Source organism: Sycon ciliatum, chromosome 2, assembly GCF_964019385.1.
Source record: "Sycon ciliatum chromosome 2, ocSycCili1.1, whole genome shotgun sequence".
Lineage (NCBI taxonomy): Eukaryota > Metazoa > Porifera > Calcarea > Leucosolenida > Sycettidae > Sycon > Sycon ciliatum.
In genome coordinates, this window is record NC_088644.1 from 21,665,025 (window position 1) to 21,688,636 (window position 23,612).

General features: G+C 47.9%; 2 protein-coding genes across 2 annotated transcripts; both read left to right on the forward strand.

Annotated features, from left to right (window-relative positions):
* Positions 1-3,477: 3,477 nt before the first annotated feature.
* Positions 3,478-12,950, forward strand: LOC135809201 (steryl-sulfatase-like). The gene is made up of 8 exons (XM_065322490.1): positions 3,478-3,847; positions 7,559-7,807; positions 8,179-8,216; positions 8,501-8,613; positions 9,083-9,279; positions 10,186-10,377; positions 11,339-11,701; positions 12,609-12,950. The coding sequence occupies exons 1-8, from the start codon at positions 3,659-3,661 to the stop codon at positions 12,816-12,818; spliced, it is 1,551 nt and encodes a 516-aa protein (XP_065178562.1). The 5' UTR covers positions 3,478-3,658; the 3' UTR covers positions 12,819-12,950.
* A 2,819-nt stretch (positions 12,951-15,769) lies between these two features.
* LOC135809199 (microtubule-associated protein 1B-like) lies at positions 15,770-20,166 on the forward strand. Its single transcript, XM_065322488.1, has one exon. The coding sequence runs from the start codon at positions 16,658-16,660 to the stop codon at positions 19,262-19,264; it is 2,607 nt and encodes an 868-aa protein (XP_065178560.1). The 5' UTR covers positions 15,770-16,657; the 3' UTR covers positions 19,265-20,166.
* Positions 20,167-23,612: the final 3,446 nt, after the last annotated feature.

Here is a 23,612-nt window from a genome sequence, read left to right on the forward strand (position 1 = left end):
ACGAAACGGCCCCAATAATTCCGTGTTTTGTGTTGCACTTGTGACGACAGTATTACACAGTGAACAGATGTGCTCGGACAGCCGACGACGTATATCATCGTTGGCGCCGGCCTCCAGTCACGAACACATCGGCGCAGTTTTTCACGAATCTGTCCCGTCCACCAGTATGCAGAATAACGCGCTTGCCTTTACCTGATGGTGCTTCATTTGGTTGCTTGCCACTCCTGTCACCATTGTCGTACCACCTCCTAGTACCTGTGTGATGCGCATTGACCCACGTCTCATCCAGGTATGTCTCACAGGTAGCGATGCCGCCATGACACAATCCTGTGCTGTTCCATCATTATTTGTGTGATACCTCTGGTCTTGCCACACTGGAATCCCATGGAACAACCATTTCCAAGAGCTAGTTTTGCTCATGTCTGGAAAATCGTCGATGGTTTCTCTGCAGCGAGCAGGAACTTTGTCCAGTGTTGGGTCCTCCTTCGCAGCATAGAATCCGTAAATTATTTCTTATACAGTCCAAAGCAAATCCGTCAGGGTTGAGTGGTTTCATGGCACGAGTCTCACATCGGGGATTGTCACTCTCGTTGCCTTCATCACTGGAGACAGACAAGGCCAACGCAGCACGCTGATTTTCGCCGTCAGCATCCCTGGTACATCTGTTCATGGTGGAAATGCTGACGCCACACGCAACAGCAGCATGACGAATGGAATACTTGGGGCCAATTCGATGCCCAGCCATTGTTCTCCTCGTCTTCGCAACAAATTGTAAAACAGACACCACCATGTACCATGGCCCGTTCGCGTTTTGTTATAATTATGTGGCATGTCGAGAGAACAAGTTGCCACGAACGAAAAGACACTCGAGAAAAAGCAAAATAGGGCCACAGAGCAGTCAGCAACAAAATGATTCCTCAGGCCACGAGGCAAGGAGCTCGAAGGACACTCTGAACAAGATGGCGAAATGCCACGAGTCACACCTGGTTTTTCGAATTTCGCGCGCAGATTTTCGTGACGCAACTCGCATGACATTTTCTCAAAAGTGTCCTTGAGTACGTTCTCAAGGTTTTCAGAGTCTATTATAAAAAAACGCACTGTAGTATCAGTCAACGAGGAGACAATAGTTGTAAAAATGGCAATAAATAAGATCAATTGTGCACTCATCTGACGTTGCGAGAAGTCTAAAACAACTCCCTAGAATAGAGATGGTCAGAACCGGGTCTAACACCCATACGGTGCAGATGGTCGCAACTGACCGGGACTCTACCAACCGTGGATGGCTGTAGAAAGGTCACTGTTTCCGAACATGGTGTCCTCCACCTTGTTACATGCTGTCAACCAACAACATGATTGTACTGTAGTAGTATATTGTTTGGTTGAGAGCATGTTACAAGGCGGAGTCAACCAAACATAAACAAGGCGTATCTACATGTAGTAATGACTACATCACAGTACATGTATGTACGTCATTGTACTCGTATGTACAGTCATACGTTGGCCAAGCACATCCATGGCATTGGACTGAGCATTCATGTCATGATCCAGTCGACACGGTTTCCACCTACATCGTACTACAACTTACAAGTACAAGTACAACTCAATCAGTCCCAGTAATATCCTGAACTTTGGACTGGTGTGCATGTGTCACGGGTGGATCATCCGATCGACTACACTGTACAACCATGACAACAGTACAAGTACATTGTAGATCTACATGTACATGACTACACTGTATTACTATTACCAAGAGTACATAACCAATGGGTTATGTACTCTTGCTATTACTTTATTAGTAGTGAAAAGAATTCGGGTGGACACACCCATTCCCATAGCGCTGCACATCACATCCGAACCAGTTCCGTTATTTTTACAACGTTTCGGCGCTTGGCCATCGTCAGGTATTACTAATACTAATAGAGCTAGAGGTTCCGGGGTACGATTTTCCGTGCCCAAATCCGTATCGGCTCTACGGATTTTTGATAATAATTATGTCTTCTCAACGACCTGAAAAATTCCAGATCCACAAACTCCCTCACATCACACGAGGATCTAGTTGCACTGAGGCAGCTCGCCCAGGATCGTCGAAAGTGGAAGGATCTAATGTGTGCTGTGTGTAATGGCTGAAGTTATACAATTACACTAGATACCCTTAACAATAATAACGGATACAATTACACTAGATACCCTTAACAATAATAACGGATACAATTACACTAGATACTCTAGATACTAGAGACTCGGTACTCTAGATACTAGATACTCTAACAATTTTATCAAACATTATGATAATTACCACATCAAATGCTGCGGAGACCTATCCAGAATCGGCAATATGCTGGCCCTGGCCTGGAGATCTGCAACTATAATCAGCTTCTACTTTGCAACACTAACGGATTAGTCCCCTTTGTCGATTGATGGATCAATCGGTAGATTCGGCTCTGTTTTTCTTCCCTTTCTTTCTTGTTTTGAATTGTACGTTGAACTCATTGGATTTCTTTGTATTCTGTATCTCGTTATCGTTATATTTCCCTCTAGCCCTCTCGCTTAGGATGAGCTTTCTTTTTTATGGCAGCTTAAGCGAAGGCTATATACCTGCTTTATGCAGGTTGATGCCAACGCGAACAAGCAAAATAATAATAATAATAATTATGTCTTCTGCTTTCTGCAAATACAGCTCCTGTCATTAACCGCATAGTGCATTGGCGCATTGGCCTCCGTGGTCCCCTGCTGTAATGTGCTAGAATTAACACCATAATTATTTGGCATGTACCCTCACTTCGCAGAGCACAATGGCGCACTCTTCTTCTCCGTGATGTGCACAGTCGCACCTTCTCTCCCCCCTCTGCCTAGAGGTGACATAACTCGCATCATATTTTTTGGCGCTACACTCTGCGTAACGCCATGGCACGCGCCCTCACTTCACAGAGCACAATGCGCGCTACCTTCTGCTGCTTCTTCTCCGTGATGTGCTAGTTGCACCTTCTCTCTCTCTGTCCCCTTCCCCCCCCCCCTTCTGCATACTAGGTGACATAATTCGCATCTTTTTTGGCGCTACACTCTGCGTATACTGCTCTTGTGTGGCTTCCACGGTATTCATTGTTATCATGGTTATTACCTGACGATGGCCAAGTGCCGAAACGTTGTAAAAATAACGGAAGTGGTTCGGATGTGATGTGCAGCGCTATGGGAATGGGTGTGTCCACCCGAATTCTTTTCACAGATGAAGCTGCAGGAAGCCTCAGCCCTTCTTCAAATTTATTAGTAGTGTTACCCTAATACTAAATAAGCAATACTAGTATTAGTATTGGTTAAAAACACGTTGTTTGGTTGACAGCATACCGGTATGTTACCTTCGCCTTGTAACATGCTGTCAACCAAACAAAGTATTATTTTGACTGTACAAAATCATCATGGTTTGTGCGTGGGATGTGCACACGGTTTGTTTGCATGTCCTGCTATGCATTATTTGTGACTATTATACGGCCGAGAGAATGGGATCATGGCCGCAGACACTGACTGACTCGTGACTGTCACCCGTTGAGCGAAGCCTGAAGTGAAGGTGTGAAGCTTGTTCAGGTACTAGGTGCTCACAGACAGTCAGTGTATCTTCTCCTGCTGCACCAAAACGCCTCCTAGATCCTAGGGATTCCTCACAATGTTTATTAGGAAGATGGCAGGCTCGCTACACCTCCTAGCCTGTGCTATAGTGGGCGGTTTGGTTAGCGCTGGGCACGCTCGGCCTCCTAACTTCGTTATCGTCTTCGCTGATGACTTTGGCTTCGACTTGGAATGTTTCGGAAGCCCCACGACGAGAACGGTCAACATCAACAGGATGGCTGCCGAGGTTAGCCTGAGTACTGGCCGGGCCCTAGCTTGTAGTGAGGCGGGTTCTATCCGTCTTTCTTTCATACTGTTTGACCTAGGCCTAGGGTGTATGCCATTGATTCGGGATTATGATTCGGTACAGCAGCACCACCATTCCGACACAATTTGTAACTAACTCATGGTTCAGTAATCTTCCTTCAATGACTATTCGGTGACTTCATTCAGCATTCCAGGCATGCAAGTAGGCAAGTGCATGCCGGGCTCCACCACAGAGGTCTGGCAGTGCCAAATCAATCGTCATACATGTAAAAAAAATTGCCACCAAACTATTACTTCCAAACTAATTACACATACCGTACCGTAAAGTACCGTTGATCCGCCCCCTCTCTAATTCCCGCCACCTGTCGATTTTCTACCTGTGCTACAGTGTGCATACTTGCCAACCCCTGGCAAACAGTTTCCTTTACACTGATGACCGTGGCGTTTTCCTTGATTTAGCCCATTTTCCTTGATCTGCAATTTTTACATGCAAAATATTGTATATGACATCATAGTGACTAGGCCTTGACGGATTATGCTAGCATAAATTTTCGCATAATTTCTACCAAAATCGAATAATCGCATAATTCGAGGCAAATTGCATATGAATCGCATAAATTGGAATAATCCGCCTGTTCGCATCAAATTCCATACAGTTGTACATGTTCTACAAGTACAAGTACAAGTAGATGCACCAGGAAGTCATAGGTTTACGACTCCCATGATAACATATCCAGTCCACTACAATCAGTGACGGTCGTAGCTAGATCGGACAGTGCGTTGACCCCAATGCCCTCTTCAAAAAAATTCCCCTGTTATTTTGCACAGAACCATTATACATTAGCAGCATATGTGAGCTTAATGCGGCATAATATGATAACTTTTAGCATAAAAATAGCATAATTCTGCAATTTTTTCAGCAATGCGAAAAGCATAATTTCACGAAAATATTATCATAATCCGTCAAGGCTTAATAGTGACGTCACCATGACTACAAAATAGTCGCAAATAGTACAGCATGTACGACAAAAAAGTACGTTTTCATGCGCTAACGTATAACTCAAAAAATTCTCGCTCGCTAGACCTTCGTTTGGGCGCCCAGCACTGCGAGCGAGCGTCCAAAACACCGAAAATCAACAAAAACGGTGTTGACGGACATTTTCGAAAATCCGGTATAACTTGTTATAACTTTTCCGGTATACCGGGACGAAAGCGAGTTTTCCTTGATTTTCCCGGAAATTCCGGTAGGGTTGGCAAGTATGCTGTGGAGCGATTTCGGCGTATGCAACGAAATACGATGTTGAACCGACGCTTGCACTGCTGTACACAATCCGTGCCAATCCAGGATGAAAATGTGCACAATCCAGCACATCGAGTCTGATCCTCGACGTTGTTGTACATCGTACTGCACTTCACAGCCTTGATCTAATTCCCCCCCCCCCCTGCCGAAAACCCAGCTGGGAAGCGACATCGTGTGGGGCGGATTAACGGTATTTTACGCCGGTACTTAAAACTTGTAATAGTGCCTTTGTACCGCTGTAGCGGAGACTGTGAATCCGGGAATGAGATTGGAGACTGTGAATCCGGGAATGAGATTGGAGACTGTGAATCCGGGAATGAGATTGGAGACTGTGAATCCGGGAATGAGATTGGAGACTGTGAATCCGGGAATGAGATTGGAGACTGTGAATCCGGGAATGAGATTGGAGACTGTGAATCTGGGAATGAGATTGGAGACTGTGAATCCGGGAATGAGATTGGAGACTGTGAATCCGGGAATGAGATTGGAGACTGTGAATCTGGGAATGAGATTGGAGACTGGGAATCCGGGAATGAGATTGGAGAGGTACATGTACACAGGGGCGTGCTCAGCGAGGGGCACAGGGGGCAAGTGCACCCCCCCCCCAAAATATTTCGACCGGGGTTTTGAAAAGTCACCAATGTATTGCGGAAAGCCCGACCTCGCGGGAGCACATCCACAGATGAGGTGCTGAAGCTGTTCTTTCGACGCTCTCCTCGCCGAATCCTGTCCAGATACGTCAACGTAGTGTTGCGATTGTTCTTAGCTACATGTATATCCATACAATACGTGCTTGCATCGGCCTGCCTGGCACAGTGCCGTCGACGGATTAGATTGGTTTTTAAAGATTTGTAAAGTTTTCATCCTTTATTTTGAAAAAATTGATATGATGCTGTACTGTATGTTCATTCTTGATGACATACATGTACAATCTTTGTATGATGTCACCGGTACAACCACCTTTTGAAAATTGCTGTTGTCTGGAAGTGGTGCACCCCCCTGGAAGGGGAACCGAGCACGCCCCTGTGTACATGCCAGTACTGCTCAATGAAATCCAGTCACGTCACTCAGTCGCGCCACTCAGGTAATAGTGTGCACGTTGCACCATTTCGCAGCCCAGTGCAGTGTTCGCAGGTCTGAGGCTCCGCAACGCCCGGCGCGGCATACTTGAGTGACGTGGCTGGATTTCATTGAGCAGCACTGTAGCTAGCTACCGACCACACTACAGTAGGTTCTCTCTGTCTGTTGGCAAGGAGCATGGGGGACAAGTGTATCTCCAGACGGATTGTCCGGGTGGGTAGAAAGCAAGAAAGGGTATAGTAATGCCTGTATTATTGCTAGCAGGTTAAAACTTGTTGAGGGGCTCCACGGCACGATCTCTTCCTGTGAGCTGAGACTGACTAGGTGGGAGGGCATTACATGAAGCTGAGGTGCAAAATCTCGGCATTTTCTCTTCTAAACATGATATTACATATGCCGCATAGTACCGCCACAGTCACAGTGCCCCACCCTGATTTACAGCCAGGGAAAGGAAAATCAAAATTGTATGACCAAGTGCAACTAAGTTCAAACAACGTAGAAACTAGGGCCGCACATGGCCCATCATAAGGTCCCTGTTTATGCGGATCTCACTGCCACTTGAGGGTGAAGCAAGCACGGATTCCGCACCTCCCCACAGTGTGTATATAATATTATACGTGTCATAGGAGGTGCAGATGATCCCACTGCCCACAGTGTTGTGTTCTGCCATGGTACACAGTCAACTTTGCGTATAACGACACTCGGCGGGGCATCAGAAAAGTGTCCTTATTCGCGAAGTGTCCTTATACCCGAAGTCTCATTATATGTACCGGTATTACAGTTATTAATACAGGGTGCGACAGTCGGCTAAAGAGCGCAGTGTGGTGGTGGAGGTGACTCAACGGTATTACAGTTAGATGGGATTTTGCTCTGGGCATGGCAATTCTGTCGTTATTCGTGAATTGTCGATATATCCGCAGCCGTTATTAGCGAAGTTGACGGAGCATGTGAGCACCAGAGATGCAATACATGTCCTCTCTAAATCCATTTGGACTTTTCTCGGGGGGGGGGGGGGGGGGGGCAAAAACCAGAGGCCCTTGAATATATTTCCTTTAATTTTTCAAAGGGTCCCCATGGTGCATGGGCCACGCGTACTCATCCGGCAGATATGTGTGAATAGTATAATTATTCCAAGTGTTCCCCATCACCTGACCCTGTTGTGGTCATATTGTGGAGGATAAGCCGCGAGGGTACTAGCCTGTCACAGAGGATGAATTCAGAACATGCTGGAGCCGCTAGATCACTCTTCAGTTCAGGCTGTAATAAGCTGTATCGAAACGCTGTGTACTGTCACGGTTGTGTCTAACCCAGGGTATGAAGCTAACCCAGTGGAACACCGCCCACTCGATCTGCAGTCCAAGCAGAGCCGCCATTCTGACAGGACGGTACGCGATACGCAGCGGCATATTTGGCAACGAGTCCACCATCCAGCCACACACCGGCGATCATCGTGTTGTTCACCCGTCATGCTATGGACACTTGCCATTGGACGAGGTGACCATTGCCGAGGCGCTCAAACCAGCCAACTACACTAGCATGGCTATCGGCAAGTGGCATCTGGTAAGACATAAGCCGAGTCAGAGTTGCTGGTTGCGCTAAGCAACAGTGCTGTGCTGGTAACAGCTCTAGCAAAGGCAGACTGCACCTAAACGAGCATAGCGCTTCATACATGTGTATCCCAGATCATTGTACTTGACAAGTTGTCTTTACCCACATGGTACGGTTCCTGATGGAACTTATTGACTCAAGTGTGTGCCTTGTTTAGAACTCTTCGTATTTGCTAATTTTACACACTAGACAGCTGAGATTGGTCAATGGTCTGGCTGTAGTGTTCTGTGTGTTCTCTGATACATGTACATGGTCTGGTTGTAGTGTTTTGTGTTTCACTGATACAAGTGCATGTGTACATGTGATGCTTTCTTCACTGACAGGGTTATGCCTATGAGAACACTACTTTGCTTCCCGTTGGGTAAGTGATGATATGTCCATGCGTACTCTGTGCATGCTGGCACAGTTTACATTACGTGTTTCGTTGTAGTCATTATCCGCCTGTCCGATCTGTCTGCCTGCCTGTATGTATGTCTTCAAGTGATGAGTTGAGCGTATACAGTCTTGGATTCTAGTCTTCCAGTCGAATTGACTGAAACTACATATGTACATGTACCACAAGTTTATGACCAACTTGTGATGTGACAAAACGTGCATGCATGGTTCACTATAAAATGACAGGCGAGTGTTCTCTGCTTGTTCTAGGCATGGCTTTGACTACTTCTACGGAACACCCGTCACACACTGCGAAGGCCCTCCCTCCTATCCTGCTGTTCCTGTATTCCAGAATCACGAGAAAGTGGGACGCATCGGTGTAGGTCAGTCGTAACTAAATCTATTCCACTTCTCTACCTGCAGTAGCGGTGCTGTTTCTGTTTGTTGTCTTTACGAAACAAATTCAACGATCAAAATAGTCTTGAAGTAGTTCGTACATGCAAGTTTCATGATTTGAGTACACAGATCATGATGAGTGGTATGACTACATTGTGGACAGTACCAGTAGAGGTCTTGCACTGCTTACAGAGTGCTTGATGCCCGACCGGGCAAGGTCTTCTCACAGAGTTCTCGTTACCCGAACCGTCAACGGGTATAGCTTTCTCACGCCAAGAAAGGCTTAAAAACAGTGTTTCTGGTTGAAACTCAGAGTTTCACAGGTTCATTGTTTCAACTGTTGCCTGCGCGAGGATCGCTTTGCGTGAAACTCTACTTGCAGCCAGTACTGACACTCTTCCACCTTCTCTTGTGTAAGCACAGTGTATGTATTTGCCTAACTTGGTGTGCCTTCAGATATAGTGCGTGAAGACTTGGTGTACCGTTATGCTGACCAGGCAACTCAGTTCATTTCCAACAATGCCAACAATTCATTTTTCCTTTACCTCGCCATGGACAACACCCACTCTCCCGTGTACTCCCCTGCCAACTTCACAAGCCTCCGCGGACCGTATGGGGCTGCGACAGAAGCTCTTGACTGGGTGGTCGGACAGGTAAATCAATCATATCACAATCGTAGTTGGTTGACGCTGCATGCTAGCACAGATGGCCATACACATAGTAAATCATGAGTATGTGAAGCATGTGCTTCTACGTGGAGTAGAAGCATCTAGGAAGACGACCTGGGTGAGTGGAACGTAAACAATGTGAGGTTAACCCCCGTTCGGTCCACCTGTTGCCATAAATTGCTCTGCGGGGCTGCACGTTCCAGTCACCTCTGAAGTAGGATAGATATTTGCACGCTTGCGGACGCCAATGCTCATCTAGGGCATGGCCTTGATTGCAGTTGCGTATTGCAATTTGCATAGATCATAGATCACATCGAACTCTAAAGCCGCGTGTGGTTGATATGCACATTATTCCGGATAGTCTGCTGCCGAAAGCACAGTTCAGTGTCGGCAGGGTGGGGGCGGGGGGGGGGGGGGGGGGCTGTAGTCAGTCCCACATTGTGGTACCCGGTAGTGTTTTTAATTCAGTGATGTCACGATACTGGGTGGTCCTGTGCTTGAATAATTTCCACATGAACTTACGTCTTCTTGGCATACATGTACGTATTCTCTTGACGTTATGTGCACTGTAAGCAGGCATAGTGGGATGGTCTAGCCCGACAAAAGTTCAAGTCCTGCTGGGAAGCAGAACGATTTTTCCAACTGTGCTGCTACCCCCAGTACCGGGTGTGTATGGCACACACACACTACAAGTACTTGTATTCGCCATGCACGATGGGCGAACAGTTACGATTTCGTAACTCGAGTTCACGAATTGAATCGGTCATCACACAAAAAGGTGATATTGTCCCTACCCTGACAGTACCTTTGTGTAGTACCGGAGTATTCTGTAGCTGCTGTGGTGACACGGCAATGGTCTAGCACCGGTCATTGCGTACTCTGTGTGCACAGGTGATGGATACGCTGACTAAGATGAACTTGGCGCAGGACACACTGGTGGTGTTCACCTCGGACAACGGCGCATGGTACACACCTCCACCGACTCAGGCAGGCGTTGTCGGCCCGTTTCAAGGGACGTACGCCCCACAGGAGCTAGGCTATGTGGACACTGGGAAGGGCTCTTCGTGGGAAGGTGGATTTAGAGTGAGTGTATTTTCCCCACATGCCATAATACCATCATGAACAGGCTAGGGTGTTTGACTGTAACATACCAGCAGCGAAAACAAAGAATGTGCCTGACAGGGCTTCCGCACCAGCTCCTTTCACATTTCTGTGTGGGAACTGGTACATGTACTTTTGAATCTCATGGCATAACAAAGGTTTTCCAGGCATCATTTTGTTTACTTCAGCGGCACACAACTGTTCAGTGCCTCCTCACATTCTGTTCCCTAACTCCTAACTCAACATTACGTGTACATGCTTTTCTTGGTGTGAGGATAGTGATAATGACATGCCCATGATGGCTGTATTGACTTGCTAGTACCGTATTTCCTCGATTTTAATGGACCATGCTCGAATAATAGACCATGCTCAAATAGTAGACCCTCCTAGACGCCTCACGGAAAAATAGTAGACCATGCCCGAATAAGAGACCCGGTCTCTTATATGAGTTCATCGTTTTGCGCATGCGCACTAAAAAACACACGTGGTGGATCAAAAAAGGACGCGATTTTAGGTTGCGCAACTACAATTTTTGTAGTGGCTAGTGCTTTCTTTCATTATTTGAGCACGGTCCACTATATTTTCATCGGCACATCGCTGGAAATGGTGGATTTTTAACACGTCATAATATAGAAGTTATAAGTTCTATATTATGACGTGTTAAAAATCCACCATTTCCAGCGATGTGCCGATGAAAATATAGTGGACCATGCTCAAATAATGGACCATGCCCAAATAAGAGACCGGGGATCCAACCCTCTTCAAAAAACAAAAGACCGCGTCTATTAATCGAGGAAATACGGTAAGTTGCTACCCCAAATCCAAATCCCAGGTTGCGGTGTCCTTCCCCGCCATGCTTCACACTTTTTCTGTGATCAGTGATATTGACTGATATCTCTCATTCACTCGGTGTTGCATGTTCCTATGTACTGTGTGGCTGCAGGTTCCAGCCGTGGCGTGGTGGCCTGGCACCATAGCAGCGGGAACAGTGTGTGAGAACTTCACCAGCTCACTGGATCTCTTTGTCACTTTTCTGAATCTCGCCGGAGCACCGCTACCCACAGGCGTGGCATTGGATGGCAAAGATATCTCCGGTATACTCGACCCAAGCGGTATACATGCAAGACTGCCCCATATGCCGGCATCAAAATTCGAGAATAGTGGCAATTACACTTTCTTCTACTACCGTGGACCTGTGTTGATGGCAGCTCGTAGTGGCGCACTCAAAGCGCATTTCATCACACACTCTGGATTTGGTCACGAGGTGCCAGTCACCCATGATCCACCTTTGCTCTTCAATGTGGAGGTGAGAGAGACTCTGTGTGTGTGTGTGTGTGTGTGTGTGTGTGTGTGTGTGTGTGTGTGTGTGTGTGTGTGTGTGTGCGTGTGTGTGTGTGTGTGTGTGTGCATGTGTGTGTGTGTGTGTGTGTGTGTGTGTGTGTGTGTGTGTGTGTGTGTGTGTGTGTCGGTCAGCTACCTGTACATGTATGCATAGACAGGCAGGCGTTACTACATTATGCAGATGACGGTCGTTTATCTTGGTAATTTCTGAAATTTGATAAGCAATGGTATGCAATGGTATGCAATGGTATGCAATGGTATGCTGAAGGCACATTCAACACTACCAGTCACGCACACCCATTCAATCAGCTTAGTAGGTATGGCATGGCAAAGTCTGGATGCCACTGCCAGGGGTTCTAGTCAGAGAGGAAGTGTCTACTAAAAATGCACCTCAAGCTGCTTTTAGACGGATACTTCCTGTATGATTGCCATTTACAACTGGCAACTGTGAACATGCTCATTTGGGGCACCTGGCCGACTACCATCGGGACCGTTTTGCTGCACCTTCGTGAATAGAGTGATAATAATATCCACTGACTGCTGCATACTGGGTACTTCGAGGTGTCATGATTTCCCAAAACTAGAAAAAAGGATGTCTGGTCCCTTCTTATCCGATTACCTGTAGATTTTTGTGAGTTTTGCGAATGCTAGTGCCCTCTACATGTACATATACTTCAGTACATGTACATGCAAAGCAAAAGACGTTCTCCAAGAAGTTGCTTGTATGTAAGCACAGTACTATGCTCAGCGGACGACACCGCGGCTTCAGGCAATATGAACCACCGTGACATCATGTGTAGGGACTGCGAGGGACTTCCCCTTTCTACCGAATCACACGGCGTACCGTATGTGTTGTTTTCTATACTGCACAGGTTGATCCCCAGGAGAGATTGCCACTGGAGCCAGCTAGGTACCACGCATTCATCAGTGAAATCACAGCAGCGGTGGAACACCACCAGTCCACAGTCAAACCAGTAACACCGCAGCTGGACTTGATTGACTACAAGGCAATGGACTGTGTAGGGCTCAGTGAGAAGCAATCCGGCTGCTGTATGCAGCTCGCTGGCAAGTGCACGTACTGAAATGGGGCAATCCCCCCATCAGTCAACCATCCCTCTGGACGTCATCGCATAATGTAGCCTTTACTTTCACGCATGCAATGCAGTTCTCCAGTCCAGGCTTTCCATTTTGAAGACAGCCCGCTAATACCTGTGTCTGGTCCTGTGAATGTGGGTTGCACATCCTAGTCCTTCGTACAAGGCCGGCACGCACCATGGCATAGATGTACATGAATGTAGTGGTAGTGCATTGTGTACGTGGTGGGGAATGATTGTACTTCGAAGTGGCACTGCTGTTGTCTGGTAATGACGGCTGTAGAAACTGGCTAGGTCGAACACAGATACATGAGGTAGGACTGTACCGGTGCCTGCTCTTATCATTCAGGGGGGGGGGGGGGGTCTTGATTGATCACCTTTGGTGTCGCCTGGCTGTGCTACGACTGCTGAATCCGTGTTTGTGCTGGGCCATGACCCACAATAAATCGATCACCAGCTTCAGCACTGATCTAAGACCACGGGTGGTTGGTTATACCAGACACGGCTGTAGATCTATGTATATCACGGTATGTGTTTGCACCGGCACACCGTCACACTACTGTACTGAGTCCGTACTACCAGTGTTACACTGATGTCTTTACTATGCTTTCGCACTTGACTTGTGGATCCAAGTGCATTGTGCACACACGGCTCTGGCCGTTTAAAAAATTGACCCCATGAACAAAGTAGCATCGTGGTTTTATGTGCACGTCATGTTAATGCTTTTGTATTGTTTTTTTGTATTGTATTTTATTATTTTACTTGGGCATTCCCAACAGACCCTAAGGTCTTCTTACAGGGTGCCCAAGATGAATGAAATTGTTAAGTTCCTGGCGAAATGAATTGGGGATATGATTTGTGCGAAGGGATTCGGGAAATGCTGAAGGTGCTGGAGCCATGTTACGGTGTAGCGCATGGTGCTATTGCAGAGCTGTAGCACCGGGATTTCAGGCGGTCCGGCCAAATGGGATGCTCGGCCGGAAATGAACATTACTAACGACCCCCCCCCCCCCCCCCCCATTTTACACATATGTCATTGATCTGGACACCCACACTCCATTCGGAACAGAGTACATTATGTGCCTGCTGTGGAACGTGTCGAAAGTCACCGTCTATATTTATTAAATTTTTTACACTTGAGTTCATGCACCGAGTCAACCATGCATGGCCGATGTCCGCTGTACTGTGGTTTGGTGTCCGTGGTATACCGGTAATATTATTAAATCGGGTTGGCCAGCGGCGTTATGCGGCTTATGGTCATCAGCTGGTCGCCTACAATGTAGCGCCTGTAACAAACCTACAGGCTACACTCGCTAGTACGCTAGTACGCTACTGCTACTGTCTGCTACTCAGTCTACCATGGTCTACTGGCATCCAGACTACAGTGCCACCTCCATCATGCTTGTTCCAAACCCTACTAGTACTACACTATACTAGTAGATCTACTAGCCAAGCCTTGAAGGCTAGGTAGTTTCCCAAACAATAACATAGACTTGTGTGCTGTAACCACATGGTCCGATGCCATGCACAGAATCCGGGAGCGAGCCAGTACTATCTCTGACAAACACAGTCTTGTTGTAGGTGCAGCACAGTACAGGAGCACTACATGTACTATGTATGACTCCGTGGGCCGTGTGTGTGTGTGTGTGGGGGGGGGGGGGGATGTACATGTACATGTACATGTACATGATTGTACAATCATGTACAGATTTGGGTGCTTCTCTTGCGATGAGTGATTTCACTGCGAGAGCTACATACATGTTTGACAAATAATTGTCATGTACATCACGACACTGACGTTGTGCGGTCAAAAGCTGTCTGTAAAACGTTACAATAGGACCAGACTTTTATGTGACTGCGTTACATTCCTACGGTCCATGGAGTTGAAGCTTTACATGTATTTATCTTCTTCTTAGGTCAGGATCTAGAGACTAGGATGGCATCACCCCTGGGTGGTTACACGCATGGGCAGGTGCGTGTCTGTCTGTGTTTGGTCCGTCACCAGACCACTGTCCCTCCGCCCTTTAGCGATAAAGCCGCTGCAGTAGTATTGTATTAACCGGCCCGCAGCGTCCTGCGAATGCGATTGCCAGGTCCCGCATTTACGGGGCGGTGCTACGAAGTACGATGAACGGGCACCACGAACGCACATGATCGCAGCAAAGCAAACGCGAGCCGACACGGGACATACATTATTACATAGTCATTGTCAGTACTACAGTACTCAGTACTGTCTCAGTAGGTCTCAGTAGGTCTCAGTAGGTCTCAGTAGGTCTCAGTAGGTCTCAGTAGGTCTACAATAGACTACATGGACTTGCCGAGACGATGACCTACAAAAGTACAATCATAATCTTTGTGACATGTACAAGTCTCTGTGCTACCCAACCTATGAGGCTCTTATGATAACCTCAACCTTTCGAATCAGGGTGCTGGTAGATCTGCGCAGTGCTAGACCCTTGTTGCTTTACCTGAGCTCTCATGCGTCATGGCCCCAGGGCTCTGAGCTGGGCAAGGACATAGCGCCTCATAGTATAGGTGTAATGTACTAATGAACCTACTGTCGTGCTAATGATACCACTAATAATACCACTAAATGCACTACTAGTATGCATATGGCACTATTTTTGCAGGTTCATGTAAGTGCAGACTTCTGACACCCGTACTCGTGTATGGTAGATCTACTAGCGCGTAGATCATGGTAGATAGATCTACTCTAGCAAAAGCTAGTGACGTGACATGGAATGCTCGTATTCGCCGTGTTGCGACAGGCTCGCACCTGGAAGAATGACGGATTGACGCTTGCGCCTTTGTTGAGATGGTGACTGGATGGAGTGGTGTTAGACTGTCAGCTGTATCCCGATTTCCACGTTCAAGGCAGTCCAGTGCAGATTGATCAGGTCTAGCACTCTGCCTTTTTTCAGACAAGCGCACAGGATGCAGCCCACGGGAGGAGACTATGTTGAGGCACAACACTCGGGCGCATCTGTGTGGTATGCAACGATGCGCGAAAACAGGACGATACAGTTGGTCGGAGCGTCCCCTCTCCGGGTCACAGTTAGCTGCTGCTGCCGCTGCGGCCAAATAATTTGACACAAAACTAGATCTTGCCGTCTTTGGATTAGGACCTCGTTCATTGGAAATCGGTCAGTGTGGGATTATGTGACCGATTTCCTTCCCCCACTACTGCAGGATCGCTGTGATTGTTCCGCCCAGGCACCTTCACGCCCCAACTGCCTTACGAGGTCGCCAGCGACTCACGATTTCGCCTTTAGTAAGGCTTTACTTTAGTTGGGTGAGCCTCGATGAGATCTCCTGTGCTAAACACGGGAGTCTCATTCCATTCGGATGCCAGCGAGTGGCGTTTGGTAGATCAGGCGTGACAGCTGCTCGCAAGACTCTTGCTCAATCGGCGTCTACCTGATCTAGCAGGTTAGGTCCTGAAGCAGATCGTTCACTATGTTCATTACGATATCGTGCAGCGCTGTCCACAGCTAGAATCACAGGATAGTCATAGTTGTAGCTACCAACTACAAAAGTAGTACTTCATTCATCCGCCGCTGTTGAACACCCCCGTTCGGTAACTCAACAACCAGCAAGCAGCCTGGTTCTGCCCTGGCTTCCAGCTCTGCATTTCAACGGCACGGCGAAAATTCAAACTTTGCTCCCCGTACACCGTACAAAGACCAAAGAACGCTTCAGTGCAGTGCACGACCTTTGTAATTCAACATCTGTGGGATTTTTGTGGAGTGTTTGGTGACAAAGAGCCTTCGCTGAGGGCAAATCATCTCCATTGCTGCTACACCACAGGTATCACTGCGGTCAAGACCATGTCGGAAGAGGGCACGGGAAAGAATGGCAGTGATAACCCTGCAGTTTCACAGCCAGCTCCTCAGGAAGAGAATGCAATGGCAGCAGACGCAGGTGATAAGCCAGTCGTAGCCGACGAGAAGACCACTGACGTTGCTGCGGAGAGTGGAGCTGCGGAGAACAGTGCTACAGTGAATGGCGTCGCAGAGAACGGTGCTTCAGCAACAGCAGAAGCTGAAAAAGCCACACCAGAAGAAAATGGAACTGAAGAGACGGCTGCCAAGAAAGAGGAGGGAGTGGAAAGAAAGCCTTCTGATTATGTGCGCCAATTTGCTGCACCCTCGGGAAACATTACACTTGTGGAGGAGCCACTGAGCCTTCAAACCGAGGATGACCCTCTGTATGCAGAAGCTGCAGAGCTGAGGAATTCAGCAATTGTCAAGAGGCACAGAAGTGGATTTCTGAAGTTGTCCAGTCGCTCTGCCTGCTTCACTGCCAAGGAGCTGGTGAGCTGGTTAGTGAGCTCAAGCATTGCACAGAGCTATGGAGATGCTGTGGAGAAGTGCCAGAGCTGGGTAGACAATTGCCTAATTTGCCGTGTGGATCATGGCCCAGTGGTGTTCAATCCCTTGAGTAGTGTACTATGGAGGTTCATAGCAGATGTTGGACATTCATCATGCTTCATCCCTCAACCAGAGGTAACATCGAAAATAGTCTCAGCAGTCGACCTAGCCCAAGTTCAGGCCAAGATTATTGGGAAGCTATTCAGCAAGTATTTAAGTGCAGATGGCTACCAGATATCCGTCAACTATCGAGGCATCGCGGACAGCGACGAGTTTGATCTTTTCCGTCAGTCGGCAGCAGTCATGAAGCGTGTAGATATGGTGTCCGAATCTGCGCTTACTCGCTCGCAGCGCTTGGCGTTCTTCATCAATATGTACAACATGGTGTGCATCGCTGCGATGGTTCTTTCCGGACCTGCCTCTGGCAACATTGGGCGGCTGAGTTTCTTCAGGAAGTCCACTTGCGCCGTAGGTGGTCACATTCTCAGCATGGATGACATCGAGAACGGTGTGTTGCGCGCCAACCGCAAAGGCGTTGTGGCGCTGAAGAAGCAGTTCTCCGACAGTGACGCTCGCTTGCCGCTGTCACTTGCCACACACGAGCCACGCATTCACTTTGCGCTGGTGTGCGGTGCGCGCAGCTGCCCACCACTGCGTGCGTTCACCATTGACGATATCGAGGCCGAGCTGGACGCAGCGGCGCGCGACTTCCTGGCGTCGGAGAACGTTGTGTACAGCGAAGAGCGCAACGAGCTGCGACTCAGCAAGATCATGTCTTGGTTTGGAGGAGACTTTGGCAACACCGTGCAAGAGCGCCTTCAGTATTACGCTGACCACATGGCGCCGGGCGAAAAGCAAGACCAACTGAAGAAAGCCTTAGAGAATGGTGGCACACCGAAAATCTCGTTCATGAAGTATGACTGGTCACTGAATGACAACGGAGATGGTGCTGGTCCCATCAAGAAGAAGTCATCGAAAACCAGTGTTTCAAAGAACGGAGATGCGGCACAGGACACGGTCGCCACAGCCGATGCAGTGTCCTCTGAACCCAAGGCGGAAGAGAAAGCGACCGGCGAGGCAGCAGCAACTCCTGCCGCTACCGCAGACACAAACGAAGGACCAGAAAACGCGGCGGAAGGCCAGGCTGAGAAAGAGGTGCAGCCTGCTGATGCGGCTGCTCAGGCAGCAGATGGTGATGTATCCAAGGAAGTACCTGCAGCAGATGTAGCAGATGGACCCGATACTAGTGTCAATGCTGAGGCGAACAACACAAGTACTGCTGCTGCAGATGAGAAGGAAGATCCAGCCACAGAATCTAGCCAGCTGGATGCCGATGCACCAAAAGAGCCCGAGGAATCAACTGCGCCTGGGTCTTCCACTAGTGATGCTCCTGCTGATCCCCCAGCTGCAGAGGCAGCATCAACAGAGGCGCCATCGGCAGAGAATTCGCCAGATGTAGCTGAGAGTGCAGAGGACACAAAGGAAGCTGAAGCAGAGCCTGTACAGGATGAAAGCAAGCCAGCGGTGGACAGTACTGCTGCTGCGGAGGAGCTGCAAGAAGTCAATGCAGCACCTTCGCCTGGTGCGTCAGAAGCTGCTGTATCGGAAACCGCTGATCCTCCAGCATCTGCAACACCCGATGCCGCTACCTCTGAGACCGCTGATCCTGCAACATCTACAACCCCTGATGTCGCTACCTCTGAGACTGCTGATCCTCCAGCATCCGCCTCACCAGATTCTTCAGCACCGGAGAATGCTGATCCGTCAGTCTCTGCTGTGCCTGACGCAGAGGGCTCACCTGATGTGAACACAGCAGAGCCGGAGAGCAATGCTGCCGCAGAGCCAGAAACCAATGCTGCCGCAGCAGAACCAGAAACCGATGCTGCCGCAGCAGAGCCAGAAACCGATGCTGCCGCAGCAGAACCAGAAACCGATGCTGCCGAAGCAGAGCCAGAAAGCACTGCTTGTGAAGATGCTGGAGCTGAGCCAGTGGCGGCGGCTGATGGTGAGGCAGACTCGGCCAAAACACCCGATGAGCCAACAGATACACCTGCCGAATCTTGAAATCGGTGTGAGTCACTCTAGTCCATTGTAGCGAGAGCCTCCACTCAATGAAAACAGCAGAACACGGATACTCCTCTGTGTAGATTTGCGGATAGGTCAAGACGGAGATAGACGCTCACAACACTACTGCCATTGCAGTGTTATTATGTAACATGCCTCATGTACTTATGGCAGTGTACTATCTGTACTCATGCTAGCTCTAGTGGCATTACGAATACAGATAGGCGGACACCTCCCTTGCTATCCCTCGCCGAGTACTTTCTCCCATGCACTACACGTGGACATATGACTGACAGCACCAACCTGTTTTGTCACCGCCGATCTCGCGCACTTGCCTTGATCCCGACGTATTCAGATTTTTACTCCGGCTTTCATCTTCATGCTGGCGCACTGCGGGCCACTTGTACTCTAGAGGCCCCCGTACCTTCCCCTATTGTCACGGCCCGTTATTTTGTCACTGCTTCCGTAGGTCATTTCCCTGGATGACTTACTCAGTGTACCTACCAGTATCAGCATGCTGTCGTGAAATGCTGCAGGTTTCGTTTCCCTTTCTTTTTTTATGTTCTCTTGTACATTGTAAGTACATACACGTAGTTCATGGCAAAGCAACATCAAATAGAGTGCAATCTCCTGTGTAGTTTGCATGGAACGGAATTGTAACTGAATTCATTCACAGAATCCCATATCTCAACACCTTTGTAGTAGTCCATGTGACGTTGTTTCCTTTTATGTTTCTTGTTTTTTTTTATGTTCATGAAACTCAATGTTATTGTAACACTTTTGGACCTAGTAGTGTAAGGTCTGCTTATTTTTGTCTACGAGATCTTGGCTTTTTCGGCTTTGGGCTGTCACCAGATGCCTACGAACGCACAGTGGTGTTACGGGTCATTGCGCTGCGCTGAGGAGGTCTCCTGCGGCTGTCTGGTTGCATACCAGTATGTGGTATGTGCCTGTGTGCGGGTATGTCTATTGTCTCGTGTGTTTGCCACGGTAACATTTGTGTGTGCACAACTGCCATTATGGAGTGTAAATCTGTCCATTTCTGGATGCCGATGATGGATAAGACACATCTTCCTTATACATACATTGTGCTTGTAGTGCATGCCAGACAGATACCATGTAAGGGGCCGGGTACACTGATGCACTGTCCCTCTTTTCTCTCTGCTTTGTTATCTTTGGTGTGGGTGTGTGTCCTGTGCTGCTAGTGTTTGGCACCTTAATTTGAGAGCTTTTACAGACATGCACAGTCTTCCAGTATTTTCATTGTGTCACGATTATGTACTCTGCAAGACATAACCCGCCGGCGGGGGAGGGGGGCACTCTCATTGATATGTTAACAGGGAGCCACGAAAAACCAGGAGATCTGACTCGACCCAAACTATACCCGTTTGAACAATACTACTGTACGGTGATACAGTGTGCTTATTGCTTGCACCAAGAGTCCATAATTGCTTGCACAAGTCCAAGTCCATAATTATGACAATAACTTCATTATGTAATACCAAGAGTACATGTACTCTTGGTAATAATACGTATCAAGAGTACATAACCCCACTGGGGTTATGTACTCTTGTACCAAGAGTACATAACCCCCTGGTTATGTACTCTTGCTTGTACGTATGGATTATCCCATGAGTACGAGGGGTATACCGCCGAATATTTCCACGAGTGCGTTAGCACGAGGGAAATATATAAGGGACACGGTATACACAGAGTACGAATGGTATAATCCATTTATCCCATGCACTGAGTCTGTCCCAAATAGAGCGTGACCAGCACTAAAATCTCCCTCGCGTGACCCGGGGAATATTCGTGACCCCAGCGGGGTATATTATTATTGACCCAGTGACCCCAGCGGGGTATATTATTGACCCCGGCGGGGTATATCGCTCTATATACCCCCGCTCAGAACGGTCGCTGATTGGCTGAAATGGCCCAAATCGTTTCGTACCATGGGATAATATTAATAGTAGTTGCCTTGGGGGCAGGGAGTCGTCAAATACCGGTATTTGACGACTCCCTATCCCTGCTTGGGCAAGTACATGTACAAATGTAGTACTAGTAGTTGGGGGTAAGTACTATAACAAAGTATAGAGGTCTTTCCAATGAGTCATACCGTGCGGCCTATGAGGATTCGGGCCAAAGATCATCGAGTTCACCACCGATCACCGGACTTGAAACGGAGCTTGGGTGGCAAAAAAAGAAGACTGCACTGGAAAGAAACAGTGTTTTTCGAAAGAAGTTCCATTTTGCATACTGTAGTTTGAGAATACCAAAGGGCTGCTCGCGATCGGATGTTCCCACACCTGGATCGTCTTTGAGTTGTTATCGTTTTCCCTACGATGGAGAACGACGGAACCAGTGGATGACGGACACACGACTCGAGAACTTCGCTCCTTATGCAAATACTTCGAAGTACACGAATATTGTTCCATCACTTCGTTGGCGAAGAGAAAAGTCATGATCATCCCTGTCACCCCAGTACGTATCGAATTAACTAACTAACTAACTTGTTCAGCTCATTTGTGGCAGCACCAGTAAAGGCGGAAACACGAAGATGATTCCGAACACTATCAACTTACTTAGTTTGTTGGGGTGCAAGGTATAGCTGGAGTTTGATGATTGATAGTGCTGATGCTGATGGTAATGACTAATGTACCCAGCTCTATTATGCACGTGCCTCTACATGACTGGTGGTGCTAGCTATAGTCTAGTACTGGCCCTGGGTGCAACTCCGGCATTAGGGAGGTTTAGTTCCCACGTAACGGAAACGCGTACGTGGGTGATCCACGTAAAGTGGATGAAGGGCACCCACGTTGCAATGTTGTGTTTAGTCACACGGAACAAACAAAAGCATGAAGCTAAAGGCCAAAACCTGGTCAAAGACGAAGCTACCCCGGCCTAAGAAGCTCATCCAATATTTTGATTTCGTGCTTCGGAAACTTCTTCAGCTGAGCACCCTCACAGCTCGCACAATGCGCTCCATTCTGATTTTCACCCACGTTCTGGCGGAACGTGGGTGAGCCTCCATACACGGTATGTCGTGAATCAGAAAACGTCTGTACGTGGGTCACTGAGTATCACGTGGTACACCCACGTAAAGTACCCACGGATTACGTGGGACTAAACCTCCCTATTATCTCTTCCATGCGAGTGTGTATGCTTCATGTTCTGCACAATGTGTATTTCCTTTGTCATGGATAAAATAATACCGGTACTCTGATCGACCTACTTGCGCAATCTTCTTCTGCTTCCCACTTGGTTGCTGCGCTGTGCAGTTCTTCATCTGCTGCGGCACATACTAGTATACCTCATCTTCTGTCTTTCTGGACAATTAGGTACATGTATTCAGCTTCTTGATCTTCTTGTGGTGAGGATCATCTTGATCTTACTTCTTGTGTAACTCTTGCAAAGGCAGTAATGGAGGACACTCTACCGGTAATCAGCAACTGCTTATGGAGAATGCCAGGTCGAGGGACGACCAGGAAAAAACAATTGCTGTATTGGATGTGCATTCATCAGCGTGTTTTAGGATCAGGACAACTAAGTTCGCCACTACACCAACTTTTTGGCTACATAGGACCAATGATGATGATGGCCGTGTTTGACTTTGTCAGCTTTCGTGCTACCAGCCACCGCATGTCAACATTGTCATACTCGTACCAAGAGTACATAACCAAACCCACACACGCACGCACACACACGCACACACACACACACATGGATACACTGACAGGCATGCAAAGCAAGAGAGACAGAGAGAGAGTCAGGCAGCGAAAGAGAAGTGAGACTACTTGTAGGTTATGGGCACGGTGCTCCAATTTCTGCCCAGCTGAAGTAAAATCCATGTACACTATTTTCGTGTAGTGTTCATTGACGGTGCCAGCCACTGGTGAGTGACCCAGTGGTGTAGGTGTTGACATTCAGCACACATCACATTTCAGTCTCCAACGTAAATTCAGTCAAAACAACACTGCACTGCAGCAACATGGGAGCATGCTTCTCCCAGGCCCACCATGCAAGTGCAGTGTGCGCCAAAAAACAATTCCAGGTAATTCAGCAGCTACCCAAGGATGGACAGGTTCGGCAAAAACACTCTGCGAGTGCCTGACGTTTGCAAACGAATTTTGTTGACAGTTGTTGTTTCTTCCTTCGATTGGGCAAGACACGATAATGTGCCAACCCAGTCAGCAATGAGACACATACATTTGTATCCATCAGGGCTATTGTAAGACTTTAGAGAGTCCTTTGCATATGTGCTGGGGACATTCACTAAATATTTAGAGAGGCCTGGATACCCAACGCAGGGGGATTGGCTGAAAGGTCTTCGTCCATAGGTAAATATGGA